The sequence below is a fragment of the Cyanistes caeruleus genome, chromosome 10, assembly GCF_971803275.1.
Source record: "Cyanistes caeruleus chromosome 10, bCyaCae1.hap1.1, whole genome shotgun sequence".
NCBI lineage: Eukaryota > Metazoa > Chordata > Aves > Passeriformes > Paridae > Cyanistes > Cyanistes caeruleus.
In genome coordinates, this window is record NC_141710.1 from 6,424,892 (window position 1) to 6,446,406 (window position 21,515).

Genomic DNA, 21,515 nt, shown 5'->3' on the forward strand with positions numbered 1-21,515 from the left:
GAATGCTATTTTAGAAATATGCAGAAAAGTTCCTAAAGAACTTAAGTTTATCCTCAGTCTGCAGCCATTCTGGATGGAATGCACTCCACACGGAGTTCAGCTGGTTGAGCAGTAAACATTCAGTCAGCCAAGTTCTCTCTGAAGTCCATGAAATAAACAAACCTCTGTCAGCACCTTCCTGTCTTTGCAGCATATACACAAGATGTGGACAATGAGCCAAGAGAGAACTGCGGCAAAACAAATGCCATCCTGTGGTTTAAGACAATGAAACAGGTGCATTGCAGAAGTTAATGTAACAGTGTTGAGCTTGTTAAGAGCTCTATAAAGTTATGAAACAGATCAGTGAGGTTCCTACATTGCAGAATCTATTCTACAGACACCAGTAGTGCATCAGAAACTGATGCAGAAGCTCCATTTATCATCAGTGGAATCTCAGACAAGGCACAGACAGGTGTACATACTGATCAGCTTCCCAGCCATGTCCTTGTTCGGTCTCGACTCCTTGGGGTGTTTGTACAGGTACATCACAGCCCGTCCAATGCCGCTGTGCTTCAGGGTCTCTTGGCTCACACTGGGCAGCTGAAGAGAAAAATCAGAAAACAGCAATAAATTATGTCTGAACATTAATGGTGTCACTGAAATTTGCAAAAAGATCAAAACTCACTCGTCACTTAAATCAGCTTGGAAAAATTAACGTTTTCATTGTCCCACTAGGAATTGTTTAAGGTATCAAACACCTAAATCTAGAAATTTGCCATAACATTCTTGGGTTTATACACAAAATTAGGTACCTTACTAGAACTTTTTGCTCCAATGCTCTTTAGCATTTTTTATTACCCCAAAACCATGCTACTGCCTTCAAATCATTCATTCTTGAAAGATAAAAACTTACATGGCAGACGCTCAAGCAATCACTTTAGCCACAGACACTGAAAGCCTACACTGAATGTGAGGGGCCTTCCTTTGCACTGCACACTCTAACAGAACAGAAAAGAGAAGGGACCACAAGGGAAGAAAATTCAGGGATCCACAGTAAGTAACTCATCACTTAAATTTGGATATAAACCTAAAACAGGCAGGCAGAGCCTGTTTAAGAATAATCTAAATTCTTTTACACAGGCAGATCAGATCTGTTGTGCAGGTTACTTCCTTGTGTTTCACTGCACAGCCCATTGGTAGCAGCTGAAGTTCATTTATCACCTCACATTTCACTAAAACATATGACTGTAAAACTGTGGAGAAGCCCCAGATCAAATGTGGTTAAAAATCAGTTCCAAACCTCTTGCAGGATCTTCAGAAGCTCCTCTCTTATCTTTAGTGCTGGCAGACTTCGGTCAGGAAGAGGAGAAAGCCACTCTTTGATGGCAGACATAACACCACTATCGATGAAAGTTTCTTTGAGGTCCTGCCTAAATGGTTTAAAGAGAAGCCCAAAAGTCATGAAATACAGCAAAATCTTAAGATGTGATGTTCCTTCAGGAAAATAGCACATTTGAGTTTGTTTTACGTTAAATTAAGAGAGAAAATTACATATAATTTTAGGTTTTTGAGGTCACCTAGCTTCAGCATTTACTTGGAATAAAAAGTATTTTACTGCATATTCAGTACAGACGACTAACTCCATGAAATCTTATGAATTCTGACTATTTCCCAAGGTTACAGTTAACTGGAAGAATGACAACTCACTTTTTAAGATGCATAACTACAGTTGGTAACAAAGTTAATTTCTTTAGTGCTGGTTTCTTTTGTGTATTCAGCTGACGATCCTCCTGTAGAGTTGAAGAATCAGCAAGAGTTAATCAAAGAAAGAAATGAGCAACTCCCATTCTTTGAAACACTTACAAGAAAGTCTATAAAATGAAAAGTGCAACTTTGGTGGGATTACACTAACTTTATCTTCTGCTCCAAAGCTCACAAACAATTATGCAACAGTTTCTCTGAGAAAAGGGGAATCACTTTAGTCAGTATTTCCCGCAAAAGCGTCACATTAGTGGAGTGCTCCTAAATTTACACTTTTTTTCCAGTTCATAACTTAGATTGACTACAGTAACAGAAGGTCCTCTATACTGTGCATAGATAACACTTCATTTGTAAAGCCTCACCTGAAATACAAAGCTGCTAAGCAGAAAAATGGGGAGAACATGAATTTTCAACTCTGTCATTTCAAAATTACTCTCATCCAAGGCCTGACTGTCACTGTTCAGTCCTTGTCTCCCATATCAAAAGCACCCATTGCAATCCACAGACTTCTGTCCAGCTATGGCAACTCCTTTCTACTCGTCCTAATCCACTGAAGGCTCTTTCTGTGCAATGTTTCTTTTATTGCAAGGGAGGAGATATCTTCCAATGCATCGTTTTCCTCTTCCTGCCCCTGTATTTCAAAATTTGCCAGTTCATTCAAAACATCTGGCTATCTCCTTGTTTGAGAAAGGCTTTCCTGTCAAGCCCAAGAAGTTTCAGTTGACTTCCAGACTGCATTCTCACTCTCCGCATCTTTCTGAACTCATTTTCCTTCTGATCTTGTTCTCAGGAAGGTTTTTTTATCGTTGCTATTTGTAAAGCTCCTCTTTCTAAAGTCCTGTATATCCCTCAATTGGTTTTAATGTGTTTCACTGTGCTGTTTAGGAATTTGATTACTGCTCCAACAAAACAGATGACACCTGACAAAAGGCAAGAGCCAAAAAAAACTTCCACAGTAACATATTAAACCTTTTTCTGAGGAAAAAGGCAGGCTGCCAAGACAGAAGGTCCCATGAATCTGTTACTCTGACATCATTACCACAGCACTGTCATTCAAACAGTTTGGAAAAGGGCTCTTCACAGGAACAAGAACCAAAGTATGACACATGCCAGTAACACTATAATGAAATTAAAGCACAGTCCATTTCTCAGTATTTAACATACTTCTAGGTAGTTTATAGAGCACCTATATATCCCTTTTTATAGAAGTTAATCACAACTGATAGAATTTCAGCAATTGAACTAATTTTAGTTTTTAAAATGAGTATTTTATCAAGATTTCAACAGAATAAATATTTTCATTTAGAAGAGCAAACTAACATATAAATGGTTATATAGACATTAGAAGCTTTCCATTGTGTACAGATTACTCTTGCTGAATACAAGCCAGATTTTTATATCTTATTAATCACATGGTCTTCCCATAGAAGGGAACTGAATTTTAAGGTGCCTTTGGAGTCTGGAAAACTCACCTCAGCAGCTTCATTCATCTTCACAATCATGGCACTGACCACATCATCTGCGTCACTGATGAAAGTTCCCCCATCACGGTTCCGCCTGCGCTTGCCACTCATGCTCTTCTTCCGCTGCAGCATCATGTCAAAATCTGACATGAAGTCCATGCTGAAACAACCACAGGATTAGCTGATGGTCCCTGGTAGGAAATAGTTTTGTGTTTTTGTAGTGTACAAACAGTGTCTCTCAAGGTCCCTGTGAGATAATTAATTATCCTCAGTATGCAGGACTAGCAAAGGGCTAGCAATGGCTCCCAGACACCCTCAGACCCTGCATTTTTAATACTCAACATGTGCACACCTGTAATATCCAGTGTCCATAATGCCCTTTCACCAAAATCTGGCATTAAGAAAGGAATAGCTAACACAATGACTTACTGCTTCCCTCTTTTGATGTTATCATCAGAGTCTGATTCATCTGCTGTCTCCTTCATGTCTCCATCACCTTTCTCCTCCTCCAAATCCTCTTGGTTAAAACCCTGTTGAGTACAGATAGTGCAGATCAGTGAATGGATCAGGATTGAGCATCTACTCAGGTACCCGACACTAAAAAAGCTTCAGAGGATCTAGAAAGATGAACAGTCTTTTTAATTCCCCCTGTGACTACTGTCACACCAACAACTCTCCCAAAAGATGAGCTGTAAATGTTATTCAACCCAAAGGCTACCTCAGTGAGTCTGGCAGATACAAAACTGACCTGATGTAACATATAGATTATCTTCAGATCTAGCAAGTCAACAGGAGACATCCACAATAACACTTACCGTAAATTCTTCCTCTTCCTCATCACCAGATTCTCCAAATATATCTGCAATCAGGTTCCTGTGAAAGTAACAGCAACATTTATCTGTTTGGACTACAATGAGATGTACCTTTTCTACAAAATCTCTGATGACTTGTAAAGATCTCCCTTTTGTTCTGTCTCCTTCTACTGACCTTTCTCTTCATGCCACCAATGAAGGTGAACAGTCATTCTCTAGTTGGGATTTATCTGTTTTCCATTCAGCATCACTCCCACTGTCTGCAACCCCGAAAGAATTCATATTCTTTCGCACTTACTCTTGTTCATTTCCAGATTCACTGTCACTGCCAAACAGATCTTTCCCTTTTTTCTTCCCAGCATTGTCTTTTCCTTCTTCTTCTTCCTCCTCCTCACTATCGGATACAACATTTTTCTTCCTTTTGTCAGATTTCTCTGAAGCAGCGTCACTATCTGATTCTTCAACATCGGAAAGGATTCGTACCTTTTTTGCAGCTGCCAGCAGAAAGGAGCATTACTACATGTCCCAGTAACAAGAGGGGACAACTGTTACTTTCAAATTATTCTGACTAGTCTTTCTACACCAGACTATTGTCATTTCTTAGAAAGCATATCCATTCTGAAGTGTTTTATTCAATCAGCAACTGGAGCTTCCATACACCACCATCTATCCACAAAAAAATTGTAATTTCAAATCTCTCACCCCCAGTATATGAAAAAAACCACACAGGAAAAAATTACTAGAGAAACAGCAACAAAGTAGTAAAATAACAAACTACCATGTCAACAGATGCCACTTAGATCCCTACAGTCTTCTGTCAGATTGCTTATTACACTTCAGTACTAGATACACATTCACACAGCAAAACAGTCAGAACAGCCTCTACAAATGCAGTTCTGCTCCAAAACCAAGTCTGATTTATGGTTTCTTTCCTTAGAAGCTTTATTCACATAAAAGCAATGATTTAACTTTCACACCACTGCCTGCCACAGCACGCTTTCACAGTATAGTTTCTTACGTGTTTTCTCACTGTCATCCTCACTATCAGACAGGATGGCTGTTTTCCTCTTCACCGTCTTTTCTTCCTCTTTCTCATCTTCATCACTGTCTGATATTTTACGTCTCTTAGGAGCTTCGTCTTCACTGTCAGAGCCCTGAAATCCTTTCCTTACATGTTCATTATCTGAATGATGAGAGTCATTCTGCACCTTTTCTTTCCTGTCCTCCCCATCGCTATCTTCAGACTCTATCTGCTTGTGTCTGGACACATCCTCGCTCTCCGAGTCGCTGGCTGGCTGCTTCTGAAGCTCCTCGCTTTCAGAATCACTGGCTGGCTGCTTCTGAAGCTCCTCACTCTCAGAGTCACTGGCTGGCTGCTTCTGGAGTTCCTCACTCTCAGAGTCACTGGCTGGCTGCTTCTGGAGCTCCTCGCTCTCGGAGTCGCTGGCTGGCTGTTTGTGGGATTCCTCGTTTTCAAAATCACTGCTGTGATCCCTTGGAGGGTCTCCATTGTCAGAGTCACTCGCTCGATGATTTAAAGCCTCTTCATTTTCAGAGTCACTTAAATGTCGGTTTGGATGATCCTCAGTATCAGAATCACTGTCTTTCCCTCCATGAGTTGCTTCATTTTCTGAATCACTTACATTGTGATTTGGGGGCTCCTCATTATCTGAGTCACTTTCTTTTTGCCTTGGGATATCTTCATTTTCAGAGTCTGTCATATGAGGCTCTCCCATTTGCCCATCATCTTCTCCACCACTGTGTTCATTCTGAAACAGAAAAATAAACTCAGACAACTAAGCAAAAACACCTTAAAAAGTAAAGAAAAAAATGTTCTGAATTTTTGCTTGTCCTTCCTCCAATTTGGTTACCCAACATGCTGCGAACTGAAATAATTTCTATGTAGAAATAATTAGACAATTTGCACCAAAAGACTATTAAATACTTCACATCAAAAAAAGTATTAAGAGATCAACGGAAGTATGTCCATCCTGCAGCTCCATGGTATTTTGAAAACTGTAACGGAATTCATAGAACACTTAAATAAGCACGTCTAAGAAGGGTCCAGTTGCTCAAGGGTAAAGGCTTAGTATTTATTTTAATAGGTCAGGCCTTCAAAGTGGTTTAGCTGAAGTTCCCAGTACCAAAACAAGAAAAGAATATCTTGCAGTTGTCATTTTATTTTCCTGAAGACCTCAAGAAGATGTTTTTTGTGTGAAATACATCTTACTGAAACAGCACATGCATTCTGCTCAAATGAAGATAGCACCTGCTCCTTCTTTGTCCAGGAAGCCTATTTAAGAACAACTAAAGACCAAAAGCCTAGCAAAAAACAAGAATAAAGCTTTAGTCAGACATAAAGGTTTTATTACCTTTGAGTGTCATTTCAGGGTACTATTGTAAACAAGTTTTGTGTTTCTATGTGCAAGAACAGATTCAACAATTCTCTCCCCTAAGCTGACAGCTCCCATGCTTATCTAGACACCCAATATAATTCATGCACAAACACACACCCACCTGACAACGTTAGAACTGAAACAATTCTTTGACTTTCCTACACAGCAAAAAATACTGAGCCACAGCTCTGTTTTTAAAAGAACCTCTCGCAAGCCAACTTGCTACGTATAATTACTGACAGCATCATCTTTATCTTTCTATCATCTAATTTTTACTTTGAAAAAAAATCTCAATTGCGTTTACCTGAAAATATGAAATTAGATTCTTGAACACTCATTCCATTAATTCAGTTCTTACAGCTACTGTCACCATAATACCCTTTTCAGCTGAAAACAACATTGTACAAGGAACTTCTCTTTTCCATACTCAACTCAAAGCCTCAGTAAGGCTTTCCTCAGTCATTCTGTCTCAGCTAAAAACTTCTTCTACTTGCAAACTGAGTATTTATTGTCCTAGGAGATGTTTTAAGACCTGTATGTCCTGAAGTTTCCAAATCTTTTTTTTCTGCAGTTCAATTTCCTTGGAAACAGACTATATATTTTTATTTTCTGTAGTCATTCTACTCCCACATTCAGAGGCATAGAAAAAGTAGGTGCAGTACCTACAACACAGACTACTATCCATCTTTAAAATGCATGATGCAGGAAGAGTTTTAAATAAAATTAATTTGAAATGCTTTTAGAAACTACTTCCTCCATGATTATTCTAAGTGGCAAAGAGCATTGCTTTTTAAGACTTTGGACTTTATATACTTATTCCTTTGACTAGCACTTGATAAAGATCTTCTAAATTACTGCCGAATGACTAACAAAGTCACTGAACAATGAAGATAAACCCCATGACAATGCAATTTTAAAACATGCACTTCAAATTCTACTTCACTTTTTGTATGTTTCTTAATGCTAACTACAAATAGCTGCTGTGGCAATCTGAGTTGTTTTCTCTCTGTTGCTTATTTATGTTTCAGTGATGCATCTTTTGAATCTTTTGTAGGCAGTAATTCTCATTTCTCCTCACAGAAAGGAAACATTGTTCTGTTAAAACCTGAATCTGGAATTTTAAAGCATTAAATATTACTATTAGGAAGTGACAGAATAGAGGATGTACACTCAGCTACTCTCAGCTCATTACTGTTTTTTTCCCCTTACCAAAAAATCATTTTGATTGCCCCTCTCCTGCCTAGTATGTTCCATATAAACAAATCACAGGTCTATGAAATGGATCTTCCCTGGCCATTTTACTTTAGACGAAATAAAACTGCAGCTGGAAACAGAACAGAAAGCAGATTCCACTGCAGTTACAGGTAAGGTTGTTGAGAAACACCAAAATCAAATTGGTATCTATAGTAAGAAAAATTATTTTATTACAATCCTTGTTTTTCTACCATTTTATTTTTGTGGGTTTGTCTGTCTTCTCTTAATGTCAGATGGTGAATGCTGCATAGTACTGATAATTATATTAGCAGTAATAAAAGGATTTTGCTAAACAAACCCAAGGAAATTAATAAAAATACTCCTCTTTAAGATATCAGGACCAGCATCTTCCCAGCTTCCGGTTTAGACATTATTTGGTGAACAAATAAACAAAAATAAGAAGCAACTAGAATCAGTAATGATTCTTAGTATTTCTAAGGTCAGAAGTGTGTCTCTAGGTTATATATGAACTGGTTCAGAATTAACCACTAAATTACAAAGAACTTATGCAAAAGCTTGGTGAGAAGACACTATAATTACAAAGCATTACTGCTGAAGATTTTTACAAGACCCTGAACCTTTAATCTGTTACTGCAAACAGACAATCACTCCTGAGAATGAAGATGTTTGGTGCAGGAGAGCAGACCCACAGCTGGAAGACTCACCCAGTGGTCACAGCAGCTCAACTGCTGCAGTGTGACCACCTGAAGCAGCAGCCCCCCCGGCAGCACAGGTGTCCCTGCACACCCTGGCACCTGGAGGCAGCACCTCCTCTAGCCCAGTGTGGAAAGCTGAGCCAGACAGCTCCACTGTGTCAGTGTCTGTGTCAGTGAGTGCAGCACTGGCCCAGAGCCCCCCACCAGCATCACAATGCACCTTCTGCAGCAGAGCTGGCACCCTGCACAGGGAAGGACCTGCCCGCAGCACAAGAGGCTTCTGCATGCAATTAATCAATCTGCGTGTTCTGGAATATAATTGATATAAAAAGTGACCAACTTCCCAATAAATGACAAAAAGCTGCTGGATATGTTTGATAGTCTTCACCTTCCCTTTTTATTAATTTATCTCTAAAAAACTGTTTTCAAAGAAAAGAAAGATTTAATTTTTGAGTTTTTTAGTTTTCCTTTTCCAAATGCTTGACTGAAAGATCAGACATCCTCAAAACTGAGTAGGTCTCAGGTAATTGCTACTGCATTTTTCTCTTAATTCCTTTGCTTTCTTTTCTTCCTCCTCTTTATCTATAAACATTTTAATTGAGATGTCCTTATTTTTTTTTTTTAATGAAAAAGTTCTATAACATGAGGCTTTAGTACAGTATAAAATAAGGAATATATCAAAATCAAATTTACAGTGTTACACTTCTACATAAAAATTACAGCTACCAAGCAGTTTATTGGATCAACATGCAGCTACTTTTAAGAGTTACTTCTTCAATAATTCAGTAACTCAAACAAAACTGAACCCATCCACTACAATCTCATGAAAAATGAGAGTTAAACCAAGACCTACACAACCATCATGGGCAGATCAGCAAGTTCCTCCTTTTTTTCAGAAGTGTCCCATATTTGTGTTTGTTAACAGTCACAGTTTAACTACAACTCAATTCATGAAACAGCAGCAACTTTGTGGAAATGTAAGAAATAAGTTATTACAGATTTCTGTATAAGCCTGACTTGGACAAACACTGTAAACATGATTTCAGATTCATTACTGTACTAAAACTAATTCTAATTGTCTAAAGCAGAATCAGTAAGGACATCAAGGAGAACATTTATAGATAAAGTGGGACTGGGGGAAGGAAAGCCAGAAAAGAATTGTGGAAAAGAAAAACCCACATACCTGAGACCTACATAAGTAATTCCTCAGGATTCCCCTTTTCTTTAAAGTTAAGAACCTGAAAGAAAAGTTTGAAATTTTAAAACTTTAGTTCTTTATATCTGAGTTCTAAATTAGAGACAAAATAGCAATTAAATAAACTTAACTGATTAGGCTGTCTCAAAGGTTTTATTACCTTTGAGTGTCATTTCTCCCACATATTCCTAAAGATGAAGAAAATAAGAGGATGAGAGAATATTTAGAGTAAATAATATTACAAATGACTGAAAGCTACTCCTTTCAGAGATGGCTGCTCCACATTACTGCCTTTTGAGTACTAAGTGAACTCAATGGAGGGAATGAAAAATTAAGACTTTATAGCAAAACAATATATTCAAATTTCGATTTGAGCTGAATCAAATAAAGCATTAAGCCTTGACAGCTCACATCTAGTATTGGTCAGAAAGGTGGCTTAGCTTGGCTCTTTTATTTTAATTTACTTTCTGAAGTATTTTACCTATAGAGGAATATTCAACTGCCATCACAGAACAAAGTCTTTAAAATAATGCAGCATATGAAGAGGACCAGTTAACAACGATAACTGGTACTTTCTGCTCACCTAAATTGGAAGAGGCCATGCTGCAGATGTAAACAATAGTCAACTTCCCTGCCACAGTAAGTAAAATTAAAATCTCAGAGAAGAAAAGTAAGAACCAATGATCAAACATAAAACACTGACATAGTAGAAAAAGTTTAATATCATTGTAGCAGCATCATGACTTCACACACTGATCACACTTTTCTTTCATTAAAAAATAAGTTCTAAATCCCTTCAGATACTTGTTTTTCCCATGCTGAGAAATGTGTTTCCCACCACACTGAAATTGCAATTGTCACAATGAGAGATGCTGCCTCACCAAATCTATTTCTTCCCTTGGAAATATCAACACCTTTCAGAAAAAGTAAATTCCAAATGTGCTTTTCAATTAAATTCAAATACATGGAAAGAACTTTCATTTTATAAAAATACAAAATCTTCATACACTTTGTAACTCTGAGGGAAGTATGAATCCAATAAAGGCAGGGAGAAAAAAAAAAAAGAATAAAAAGTAAGGAATGCAAGTTATGCCATAGTGGAGTCAAGCCTTCGCTCACATCAGCCTTTGTCACATTTTAAGTAGTTTCTAAAATGTGTAACACTGAAAACCCAGTCGGAGTTAATCCTGATCTTTAGACAAAATACAGTAGAGTATACAAAGGCTTTGATTTCAATTTTTATAAGTATCAAAAAGCTTTCTGTAACACTTCTGGGTAGAAGACCTGAATTCACAGGCCAAAATTATTTGTTCCAACTAAGACCTAATGTAACTTTATTCTGAGTCACAAACAATTATTAAAAATTAAATCTCAAATTAATTAATTAAAAAAAAAAATTATTCCCAAACTGTTCTAGAAGTCTAAAGGGAGCCTTCTCTTTTACCATAATCTCTTCTTAGCCCAGTCAATCCACAAATGAAGTGACTCTGCCCCAGAAACAACCTAAGACCAAAGCCATTCTATGCTGAATGCTTCTCCAAGTGGGAATCACTTCGGAGGAAAAACAGGTCCCATCCAGGAACCTTAATCTGCTCCACATGCACACCTGCTCCTTTGTGAATAACAAGGTGAAAACCAGCACAAAGCAGACTCAAGAGTCAGTGCCCCCATCTGACACAGAAGCTGGGAGAGCATTTATTCTCCATCAAGGAAACCTACACCTCCAAAGTGTGTGGTTTTACCTTACTGTGCAGAATTTCAGGTACCACTTCAAATACCTCGAAATCCATCTCCTACCGTTTCAAACTCCAAAATTTTATCTTTGTGAAACTGAGACCAATCAAGTACAACTTACTCAAGTTCAGAACAGTGTGTGCTATCAAACAATTAAGAAGAAAAAAACCAAACAAAAACCCTAAGCCAACAAACTTGTCAAGAGACTATCCAAGGCTTTTTTTATGGAAATAAAAGTTTTGCCCGATGGAACCCTTAAAAGGAACTGAATAAACACGTATGTCTTGGTTAAGAGAGAATGCCACTTTAAACAACAGCAAAAAAAGAATTCAGAGCGTAAACTTCATCTAGATAAAGCTCCCTTAGTACCTCTGAATGGTGCCCTACACTTCCATTCTCCGATCCAGAGTGTTGTTCGTTTCCTTCATCTTCCACATCAGATCCTGAGTCTCGCTCGTCTTGCACTGGAGTAGCTCCTCCATCATCTATTCCGAGATTAAAGAAAATAAAGTAAAACTCAGCGTTTAAAGGAACCGCACAGGAAGCCGGCGGGCTCCCGCTCTAACGGGGCAGGGAAACGGGGCTGTCCGAACACACCACCCCAGACACCCCCGCACAAATCCTCCCATATCACGCGGGCAGCGGCTGATGCACTGCCCAGACACCGGACTGTTGAAGCAATTAACGCCGTGCTGCCCTCAGGCCAAGGCCCCACCGCTGTCCCCCCGAACCCGCGGGCCCTACCGTGCGCGACGCCCTCCCCGGAGGCTCCTGCGCCCTGCTCCACTACCTGACTGCTCCCCGCCGTAGTAGTGGGTGTCCATGCCGGGCCCCGCGGTAGCGGCGGGCGCTGCCCTGGGCGCTCCCTCAGCGCAGGCCCGGCCCGGCCCCGCCGCCTCGCACAGGAACAAGATGGCGCCTCCCCGCCCGGCAGCACCCCCGCCCCGCGCGCAGGGCGCGCTGGATCTCGCGAGACTCCCGGGGCAGCGGCCACCAGCGGCCGTTGTACACTCACAGCCGGCCCCGCCCTGTGGGCTCGGGTTCAAGCACAACAAACCGAGCAACATTTTGTCCTCTGCTTTTGCTCCCCCGCCCTTCCCATCATTAGAATATGGATAGATTTCAGCTGGATAGCTGAAGCGCTGGGGAAGCTGAAGGAGCCTTGGAGAATAAAATGCTATTTGTAGGCCCTGGGTGACCACGGCTGTGCTCAGCTGCAGGGTGACATGGCTGTGGTCCTGGCAAAGGTGTTGCCTTTTCTGAGCCCTGCGGGAATTTCCGAGAGACCAAACCAACCCCTAACACTCCTAATGGCTGCTTGGAACCATAGCCCCGAACTACGGGAGAGTTCCCAAAATCTCCCTTCTGCCAGAAAAGGGCCATCTGGTGCCATACTTCCCACAGTGATTATGAGTGGGAGATCTGGAGTGGGATGTAGAGCAGAAAAGATTTTGCCGTTTAAATAATAGGTCAATGTATCTGCTCTTTACAAGCCAAGTCAGCAGGATTAACGTGCATCTCCACAAGAAGGTGGCAAAGCAGAGCCGGAGCTCAGGCACACGCTCACAAGTGGGCTCTGATGCTGCAGTGGGGTTGGCAGTGCTCATGTTCGCAGCTGGCTGGAAGGGGACCCACCATGGCCATGGAAAGGAAGGACAGGTTCTCTCAGCACATTTAGGCCTGGCTGTCCTGACTGAAGTTCCAGTTCAATCTAGTTCATGTGTGGGTGGTTCCTCCAGATTTAGCCTTTCAGGATTGACTGAAAGTTCACCCTGAGCTCCCGGAGGATGGTGACTTCCGGAGTAAACGTGGGCTGGGCAAAACAATGATCGTATTTTTCAGGGATTGTTGTGTTCTGTTTCAATAGCCCCTATCCTCTGAGTAGTAGCATTACTCAAGTATTGGCATGCCCATGATATGCTAGTTGAGATTTATTAGGGATGGCTGCTGTCATTCATGCAGCATTTCAAAATGATGAATCTTATAAATGTGTATGGTGCCGGTGTCCTGCCTCTTTGTCTGTCATAACACAACATTGATTTTCTAGGGAAATACAGGTCAATATGAGATAGAAAACTGCTGTGTGTGTCATTTGGTGTATTTCTGAACAACAGTGACTTTAATAATTCTGCAGGCCTGACCCTTGTTCAGAGTCATCAAAATTTAGTAAGCTGAATATTCGGGGCAAAATCACTCTATTTCTTCTGTGCTAGAAGGACCTTGGAGTGGATGGCAGAGAAGTTAAGCCATTATTAGCCAACACTTTCTGTCCAGCAGCAAGCACAGTTTCATGCAGAGCATTCAGTGTACCAGGCTAAACACAGCTGAACTCTCAGGACTGAGTCATTACTCAACATTTTCTACAGCAAAACACTTAGAAGGAGAAATTGGAAGTGGAGTCAGATGTTTCTTGGATACAATCCTAAATTCTTAGCAAAAATGCCAAAAACCTTTTTTTTTTTTTTTTCCCTGAAAGAAGCTTACATAAAGCACAGATAATATCTCTTTGTTTACAGCTCTACTGGTCTTTTCCAGGTAGCCACAAAGATCCTTAAGTGAGTCTCAGGACCATGCTTTTAATGGTATCATGTCCTTTTTTCCTGCTCCTATATGATTTTTACTTCTTTTAGGTCTTTGCACTGTGTGGTTTCACTGAGATCTTTTTTGGAAGGAGCAGGCACATGTGGAAGTTTGTGATAGGAGTCTCCTGTCATTGCAATTCTTTGACTTCCATAAAGAAATTGAATGACTTTACACAACTGACTAAATAGAAGGTAGGATGACAACTTTACAACACAACAAATAAAGGAATAAGGAAATACTTGATGCAACAGAAAATAATGGACAAAGGAAAACATAAATAGAAACTAACAAAAAATCCCAGAAAATCTCTGTTGAATAATGTGTAACAAGGTACCTAGAAATTGTACCAAGCTGCCTAGAAAACACAGAAATCTATCCCATACTAAAGTTCCAAGAGGATCAGAGTATGATGATAATCCACCTTGGATATAGATATGTGTCATGCTCTGCAGTGATAGTGAGCCTCTGTCCCAAATTCCAGATGCACTGAGGCAGCACTGATGAAAAAATAGAGATTTTGTGCATTTATTGAGAGTGGAAGGAGACACAGAGATTTCTTCCTAATAGTTATGAATTCCCATCTTTCTGAAATGAAACCTCCTAACCTACTTGTGACATGCCATATGCATCACACAAGGGAGGGAGCACTGTGTCTGAAACAACTTCACCTCATCAATGCTGAATAACTGGGCATCCATTCCAGCCCTTGCTCTGCAGGTAATGTGCGTGTGCACACCAACGTGCACATGCCTTTGTTCCTCATGAGCCAGAGCTTGGCACATATCAGTCTGTAATATATTCTTTTAATACCATCCTGGCAGCTTCCCAAAAGGAAGTGACAGGCAGGCCGTAATGGGATTGCACAGTGGGGGAGAATGACCTGTCTTCTACCAAGCAGTGTAAGCAGCGCCCACTTGGCATGTGTGAAGGTGTGCAATGACACAGATCCCAGAGCCCTGCCAGTTTGCCTCACTGTGCAACTCCATGAACTGGCTGGAATGAAATAAGCCTTTCCCTGAAGAACAGAATGCTCAAGAAAACCATGCGATGCACTTGGAAATCCTTTAATGGTATGTACTCCTTATTTAGTTCACTTTGTTCTCTGCACTGGCCCTTTCAGAGTTAACAGACATCAGTGACTTAGAGCTACAAATCTGCTTAGAGGAAGGGAAGGAGGTTAGTGTGGGCAAGAGGACTGCTGATTGAACAGTTTAAATTGCAAATTGTTACACCCAATTCATCTCGCTTCAGAAACCTGAGAGAAATAACTAGTTAAACATAAAATGATGTTTGGTATCCAGGACTTGGTGATGCAGAAATGACAAGGCCACTTTGATTTAGCTGGAGAGAAAATAGGAAAGGTAGTGCCATGTGCAAATTAAACCCTTTGATCCTGACATCAATCTCTTAATTAGGAAGGTGTCGGGAAGAGGCAGTTTCGTTAACACATGTCTGTATGGACAGACCTATTGCTTTGAACAACAGCAGGATTAAATTCACCAGATTTCATCCAATTTTATTTTGTTGCTTTTCTTGGTGCAGCATTCATCATAGAATCACAGAATGGTTTGGATTGGAAGGGACCTTAAAGCTTATCCCAGTTCCACCACAGCAGGGGCAATTTCCACTATCCCAGGTTGCTCCAAGCCCTGTCCAACTTGGCCTTGGACACTTCCAGGGATGGGGTAGTTGCAGCTTCTGTGGGCAGCCTGTGCCAGTGTCTTGCTACATACTTAATAAATTTTTGAGCTTTATTACTTAAGATGTGACATCACAGTCTTCCCCATCAGCAATTCGATTAAAGGAAAGTTTACAACAATTAACCAGCATAGACCATGCAACAGGTTACCTCTAATTACCACTACAAATGTTCCTGTGCCCTGCACAGTCCCTCACCAAACTCTGTGCAGCACATCACATTGTTCATTCCTGGCAAGTTCTTCTCCTGGCATTCCCCAAAGCCCAAATCTGAGCTGTCTCTGTGCACACACAGGGCCTTCTCTAGAGGCACCTTTAGCCTGCTCATCTCTCATTAGCTGTATATGCTGCACAGAGCATCTTGGCTGCTTCCCCTTGGTATATCAAGTCCCTGCTCCCTCAGCTTTTGTTTTCTACCTCTGGAGTATGTCAGCTGTGGAAATCAATCTCCCTTCTAGTATATATTTCAGCTGTACAATGAGTTGTACTTTTCTTTCAGATGGCCTCAATTTCCCTATGATTCCATCTAGAGTAGTGTCTATAGGACATAAATCCTGTGCTTCTCTCTGAAGTAGCACAGGCACTGTGTCTTGGGCACGAGTGTTAACAACGTAGTTAATTTTAGTATAAGATTCTCTGCCCCCCAAACAGGCACCATTTGGAATTTCAGCAGGTATGTTTTGTTTGCTGAAGGAATATGCATGGCATTTTTTTGTCCAATTATACAAAAACTTTGGGTTTAGATATCTGCCTTAGTAGTATAAAGGTATGTACTTTGATTTCTTTGCCCCATTTGATCTTTACCCAATAAAATCAGTACTTGGAATTTTGTTAATCATATACTGCATATAGACATCTAAAAGCAGTATCAAAAGTAAGTCTGCTAAAGATCTACTTTGAGGCAAAATCTTTGAGTAGGAATGATTTGCACAGTTAGAAACTTGAAGAAAGCTCTCTGTGGCTTTCTGCTTCTCTCCAAAAGTCTCTGAAGCCCAAAGGGCCTACATTTTATTTCTGCACCTGTATATGCTGCTGTAAGACTTAAAACTCAGATAAGGAGGCTGACATTAAAACACAAATATGTGGTGTTGATAAACATGCTACTCCCAACTATTTATTGCCATGCTTGAATACTAGCAGGGGGCCCATTATACTATGCAGCCACACTGAACCTAGGAAACAAGAAAATAAGAGTTAGGGTATTAGGTATACTAGCACATGCTCACAATTATTGCACATCTACATTTGCATGTTTAATAGTGGACACAGACTAGTGCACAGTGTTACACACAGGGCTCTGGAGGAAGGTGACAGCTGGGTTATGGTACATGGAAAAAAATCTCATCTTCACTGCTTGGGCTCATCATAAGGGTTGGAATGTGCTTGACTCCTGAGTTCTTGCTTTGGCTGGAGAAACCCCATATCTGCCTCTCTACAGATGTACTACACTTCTGTTTCTTTCCCATACTGGAATTTAGCCCAATTTGTAATAAGGACACAGAGATGGCATATGGAGCCAACAGAAAGAGGAAAGCTCTTGGTAATTCTGTCCTGTTTTGGGAACAGAGAAGTGGACACATAGGGAGTTAACACGCACCTAGATTCTGGAACACAGGGACAGAGTTTGTTGAGAGATAAATTAATGATAGTGAAACCAGGACATTTTGTCCCATTATATGGGTGTGTGAATGAGTTCCAGTTAAATGTGATGAGTTAATTTTGGTCTAAGCTCTAGGTACTGTGAAATACAGACCAGACAGGACACAGACTGACAGACATTTTCTAGCAGAAAAGAGCTATAGAAAACCAAGGGGAGGTTTTGATGAAGAGATGAGGGTCCGATTTTCTTCATACCTAACAGAGTGAGAGACAGTCCTAGGGAAGTCAGTCATTTTGGAGCAGGATAAGACCAGATGCTAAAGGGTTTTCTTCTGGAAGTGCTTCAGAAATCTGATACAGGCCCATTGGAGAGACTGAAGCTTAAGATTCACTCAGGCAAGAATTAGCCTTCATGCTCACTGGAACACCTGACCTGGAAGTGACATATACACTGAACTGGGAGCAAAGTCCTATAATAAATAACTGTGCTTCAGTCATTTCCTCCTTTGTGCAGTGGAGAGCTGGCACTTAATGGCACCAGGGCCAATTTCACCTTCCTTTCCTTTCTTACTCCAATGCTTATGAAAAAGAGGGACCTGAGCTGCAAAAGCCACACAGTGAAGATTTCTTCTGGAGAGGTAAATTCCCATCCTGTGGGGTGTGATTTGGTTTATGGTGCAGCATTACTTAGTCAAGAAAAGGAGCAGAGAGAGCCAGGCTTGGCCAGGAAGTGGCGATGCACCAGGTGCAGGGGGTGGCCACTTATGGCTTCTCTAGGAATAAGAATTTTAAATGCTGGAACTGCATATCCTGGGATTATATGGGATCTCATCCCTACACTTCTGCTCTTGGCTGCTGTCAGACCGGATCTGGACCCAGCTGTCCCTTCGATGTGACACTGTATGGCTGTCTCTGTGCTTGCCTCTGCCACTCCCTCCTTGTTCAGGGTCAACATTTCTACTCTTTTGCCATATTCTGGTTTCTGGTGCAGCTGAAAAAGTGCTTGTCAGTTGTGAATCACTGCCTGTAGCCCATCTTCAGCCTATGTTTGACAACCTGCACCATTCACAGCCACAGGCCATCTCAGTGTTGAAGTTGATATGTAGGTCCTGCCTCTGAGTCCTGAATATGAACATGAGGACTTTGCCATAAGAATAACAGAATATGAGAGACCAGCTGGCAAATAATCCTAATCATGGAATCACTTCCAAAATCCAGCTCTGTAGGACAGAAAGTTGCTTTGAAAATTTTAGTTTCTTGGTTAGGACAGCCTAAACTGTATCATCCCTTATTTAAAGCATTGCTGTAAATTTCTGGCCACTGATATTTTGTCTCTTATGTTCTTGATAGTGAGTTCCTAATTTTATTGTGATTCCTTGTAGTCCCTTATTTTGCTGTTCATGCCTTGATTACAATCCCTCCCATTCCAATCAAGGAAGGTGAACTCTAGGCCTCAGTTTCTGTTTGGTGGTGGGTTCAAGCTGGAGGGTCTGAGGAACTCAGCTCAGAAAATATGAATTAAACCTGTGTCTCTGGCATAGCCACTGAACTGCTGGGTCAATGGACTCTATTGTGCATCAAACCACATTGCATTGTGGGGTCTTTTTATTGATGAGCCAGCCTTGAAGTTCAAACTTCACAGTAATTGTGTCTAGCACTTGACTAAGAGAACTACTTGGTATGAAAATGTGCACAGTGAAATCTTTAGGGCTGAATGTAATCTCCAGAGTTATGTGATAGAAGTCATAGCACTACCCCAGTGCTGCAGGTTCTTTGCTTTTTGTAGATGATGTCATTGTTTCTATATTGGATGTATCTTACTATGATCTCTTCTGCTTTAACAAAATTATTTTAAGACATTTTGATGTCATTTTTTTGCAAGGAAACCCTGCTGTCTGTTCTCATCAAAGCCCTTTTCTGACCTTTTCTTTTATTTTCTTGGCATGCAGGTTGCATACAGTGATCTGAAACATAATGGTGGTTTTCAGAAAGGTAAGTTCTACTCTTTGCTCTGACTGAGTAATTAGCTTGAGGCCCAAAGAGGAGAAAATTACCTTACCATCATGGTTCAATCAAAAGAAAGCAGCAATAACCCAGTATCAACAAGGTATAAAATAATTTCAGCCTAGACTAGGGAAGCAGAGGAGTCTTGCCTCACCAGGCCATGCCCTTGTTGAGCAGATGACCTCTGTCACAAGGCGTGGCACTGAAACTACAGCAGTGGAGCTGTTATTGTTGTCCTTGGAAAAAGTGTTGCCTCATTTCCTCTTGTGAGACAGCTGGGTTTGATGACTTGTCCAAAGTCATGTTCTAGATCAGCTGTGGAGCTGGGAGTAGGATTCAGAGGTCTGTAAATGTACTGCCTGCAAGCAGTAAAAACTTAGCCAGTTAAACACTGCTAAAGGAACCAAATCACTAAAAAAGGAAGGCCAAGAAGTGTTTGCCTGTGAGCTACATGCCATCAAGTATTTCACTATACTTGACAATAGCTTTTTTTCTCCCCAGGGTGATCATGTGTGGCTGGACACTCAACCAAACAGTGAATTTAATGTCCCTATTGGGGCAATTGTGAAGGAATCTGACTCAGGACGGATCTTGCTCGAGGATGATGAAGGCAAGGTGGGCTATGTTATAACCTTCTGTAAAAGATGAACATAAAATGTAAAAGTACAAAGTACAAAAGAAGGCCCTATTGGGTCAGAACAAAGCTCCATCTATCCAGGTGGTCTGACTTTGATATAGGTAGGATATACTAAAAAAAAGACTATAGAAATAAGGCTATAGATGGACCAGCATCTCCAGGCCCAATCACTTGGGACATTCAGAGCTTCATAAGATAGAGGTTATATCTATGTGGTTAGGAAAAGGAAATGGATGGGTTCCAATCCCTAAATTTGGTGAAGTTTTAGGTGGAAACATCATCCCAGTAAGTTCATTCCTATCTCATACAATGTTCTGCCTCTGATGACAGAGTTGCCCTCTGAACAGTGTTAAGACTGGTGCTGTTCAGAACCCACCTGAATGGCTTCATTCAGTGTTTTAAACCATCTTGTCCTGGGGAGCAGCAAACCAGTTAATTCCTGTAGGCCAGTCACCTGTGTGTTAGAACATGCTGGCTTGAGCATGTATTATTCTGAAGCTCACTCTAGTCTAACCCAGCTCTCCCTTGCCTCTGAGCCACAGCATCACATATTAAAGTCAGTGCCTTGCCTTTGTCAGGAGCACTGGATCACGGCTCGGAACATGCACATGGTGCGCCTGATGCACCCTTCCTCTGTCCAGGGGGTAGAGGACATGATCCGCCTCGGGGATCTCCACGAAGCTGGCATGGTGCACAACCTCCTCATCCGACACCAGGAGCACAAAATCTATGTGAGTGCCACAGTCACTTCCAGGAACAGCCAGGTCACTTCCAGGTCACTTCCAGGAACAGCCTCTATATTTAGCAAGTGACTTGAGCAGCCTGTGAGCCTTTCACACATGGGGCCCTCTGACTTCTTTAATGACCGAGGGTGCCAAGGAGACACAACGCTGTTTCTCTTCTCTTTCACTTGAGTACTTTGGCTGTGAAGAAGAGAGCTGCCAGCAGCCCCTCAGTCACAGTGCTGTCACAGCTAGTGACCCCACTTACTTTCTCCCAGAGCAATCATTGCCACCAGCCACTGCCAGTGAGCTAAATCCAGCCCATATTACAGCTTAGTGCTGCTATTACCTGCAGGATCAGCCTAACTAGTATGCAGTGATATGATTTCAATTGTACTCCAGCCCAAGCCAACATTTACTTGTTTTTAATAATAAGAAAATGGCTAATGAATAAATCTGGATTTTTTTATCCATTACTGGTTTTATCTGTAACTGGGAAATTTGTTATTTTAATTTTCTTTTTTCCTTAGTTTCCAGTTTGTAATATTATAATTAATATTCAGGTTTTCCATGCTTTGCCTCCCTTATTATATACACTACTGGAGAGAAGCTGCCTCTTACAACATAGGTGTGATGATATTTAGTGTAAAAACTAACTGATTTATAGATCCTACAGTTTTAACTACCAAGGTGTGTGTATAGACCTGTTATATTAAATTCTAGCAGCCTGCAGTTGTTTCATGTAGTTTTCAAACAATATTATTGCCTTGCATCTCCACAGCCTTCAACAGGCTCCTTCATTTCACTGGTGGTGCTGTATGAAAATGGTTCTAAATCACTGTATGAATAGCACAAGTATAACTCGGCCTATTAGCAAAGTCCAGCTACATCTGCACTAGAATACAAAAGCAGCTTAACAAAACACTGCAAAACACCTTACGATAACACCAAAGTGCCAGGTCAAATTGGACATCCATGTACTTCAGCTTGAGACAAAACTGAGCTGTCATTTGGCAAGGAGA

General features: G+C 40.9%; 2 protein-coding genes across 23 annotated transcripts in view; one reads left to right on the plus strand and one right to left on the minus strand.

The window, feature by feature from the left end:
* The window catches only part of IWS1 (interacts with SUPT6H, CTD assembly factor 1), a 29,302-nt gene that overhangs the window by 3,642 nt on the left and 4,145 nt on the right, over positions 1-21,515 (minus strand). For 3 of the 22 annotated variants that reach the window (XM_086844509.1, XM_086844521.1, XM_086844515.1), the window contains exons 1-11: positions 12,041-12,212; positions 11,620-11,735; positions 9,505-9,559; positions 5,034-5,784; positions 4,314-4,509; positions 4,019-4,076; positions 3,633-3,733; positions 3,213-3,363; positions 1,687-1,769; positions 1,280-1,409; positions 462-579 (exon numbers count right to left, since the gene is read on the minus strand). In XM_086844509.1, coding sequence (XP_086700635.1) covers positions 462-579; positions 1,280-1,409; positions 1,687-1,769; positions 3,213-3,363; positions 3,633-3,733; positions 4,019-4,076; positions 4,314-4,509; positions 5,034-5,751 — 1,555 coding nt within the window. In that variant the 5' untranslated portion in view covers positions 5,752-5,784; positions 9,505-9,559; positions 11,620-11,735; positions 12,041-12,212. Of the gene's footprint in view, positions 1-461; positions 580-1,279; positions 1,410-1,686; positions 1,770-3,212; positions 3,364-3,632; positions 3,734-4,018; positions 4,077-4,313; positions 4,510-5,033; positions 5,785-9,504; positions 9,560-9,647; positions 9,705-11,619; positions 11,736-11,994; positions 12,290-21,515 lie in introns of those variants that run through there. The other 19 variants (XM_086844511.1, XM_086844516.1, XM_086844520.1 and 16 more) reach the window with 14 other exon arrangements.
* MYO7B (myosin VIIB) overlaps positions 17,317-21,515 on the plus strand; it is a 46,171-nt gene continuing 41,972 nt past the window's right edge. The window contains exons 1-4 of the mRNA XM_023933317.2: positions 17,317-17,768; positions 19,080-19,122; positions 19,636-19,749; positions 20,350-20,502. Of these exons, the coding sequence (XP_023789085.2) occupies positions 19,105-19,122; positions 19,636-19,749; positions 20,350-20,502 (285 nt within the window). The 5' untranslated portion in view covers positions 17,317-17,768; positions 19,080-19,104. The remainder of the gene's footprint in view (positions 17,769-19,079; positions 19,123-19,635; positions 19,750-20,349; positions 20,503-21,515) is intronic.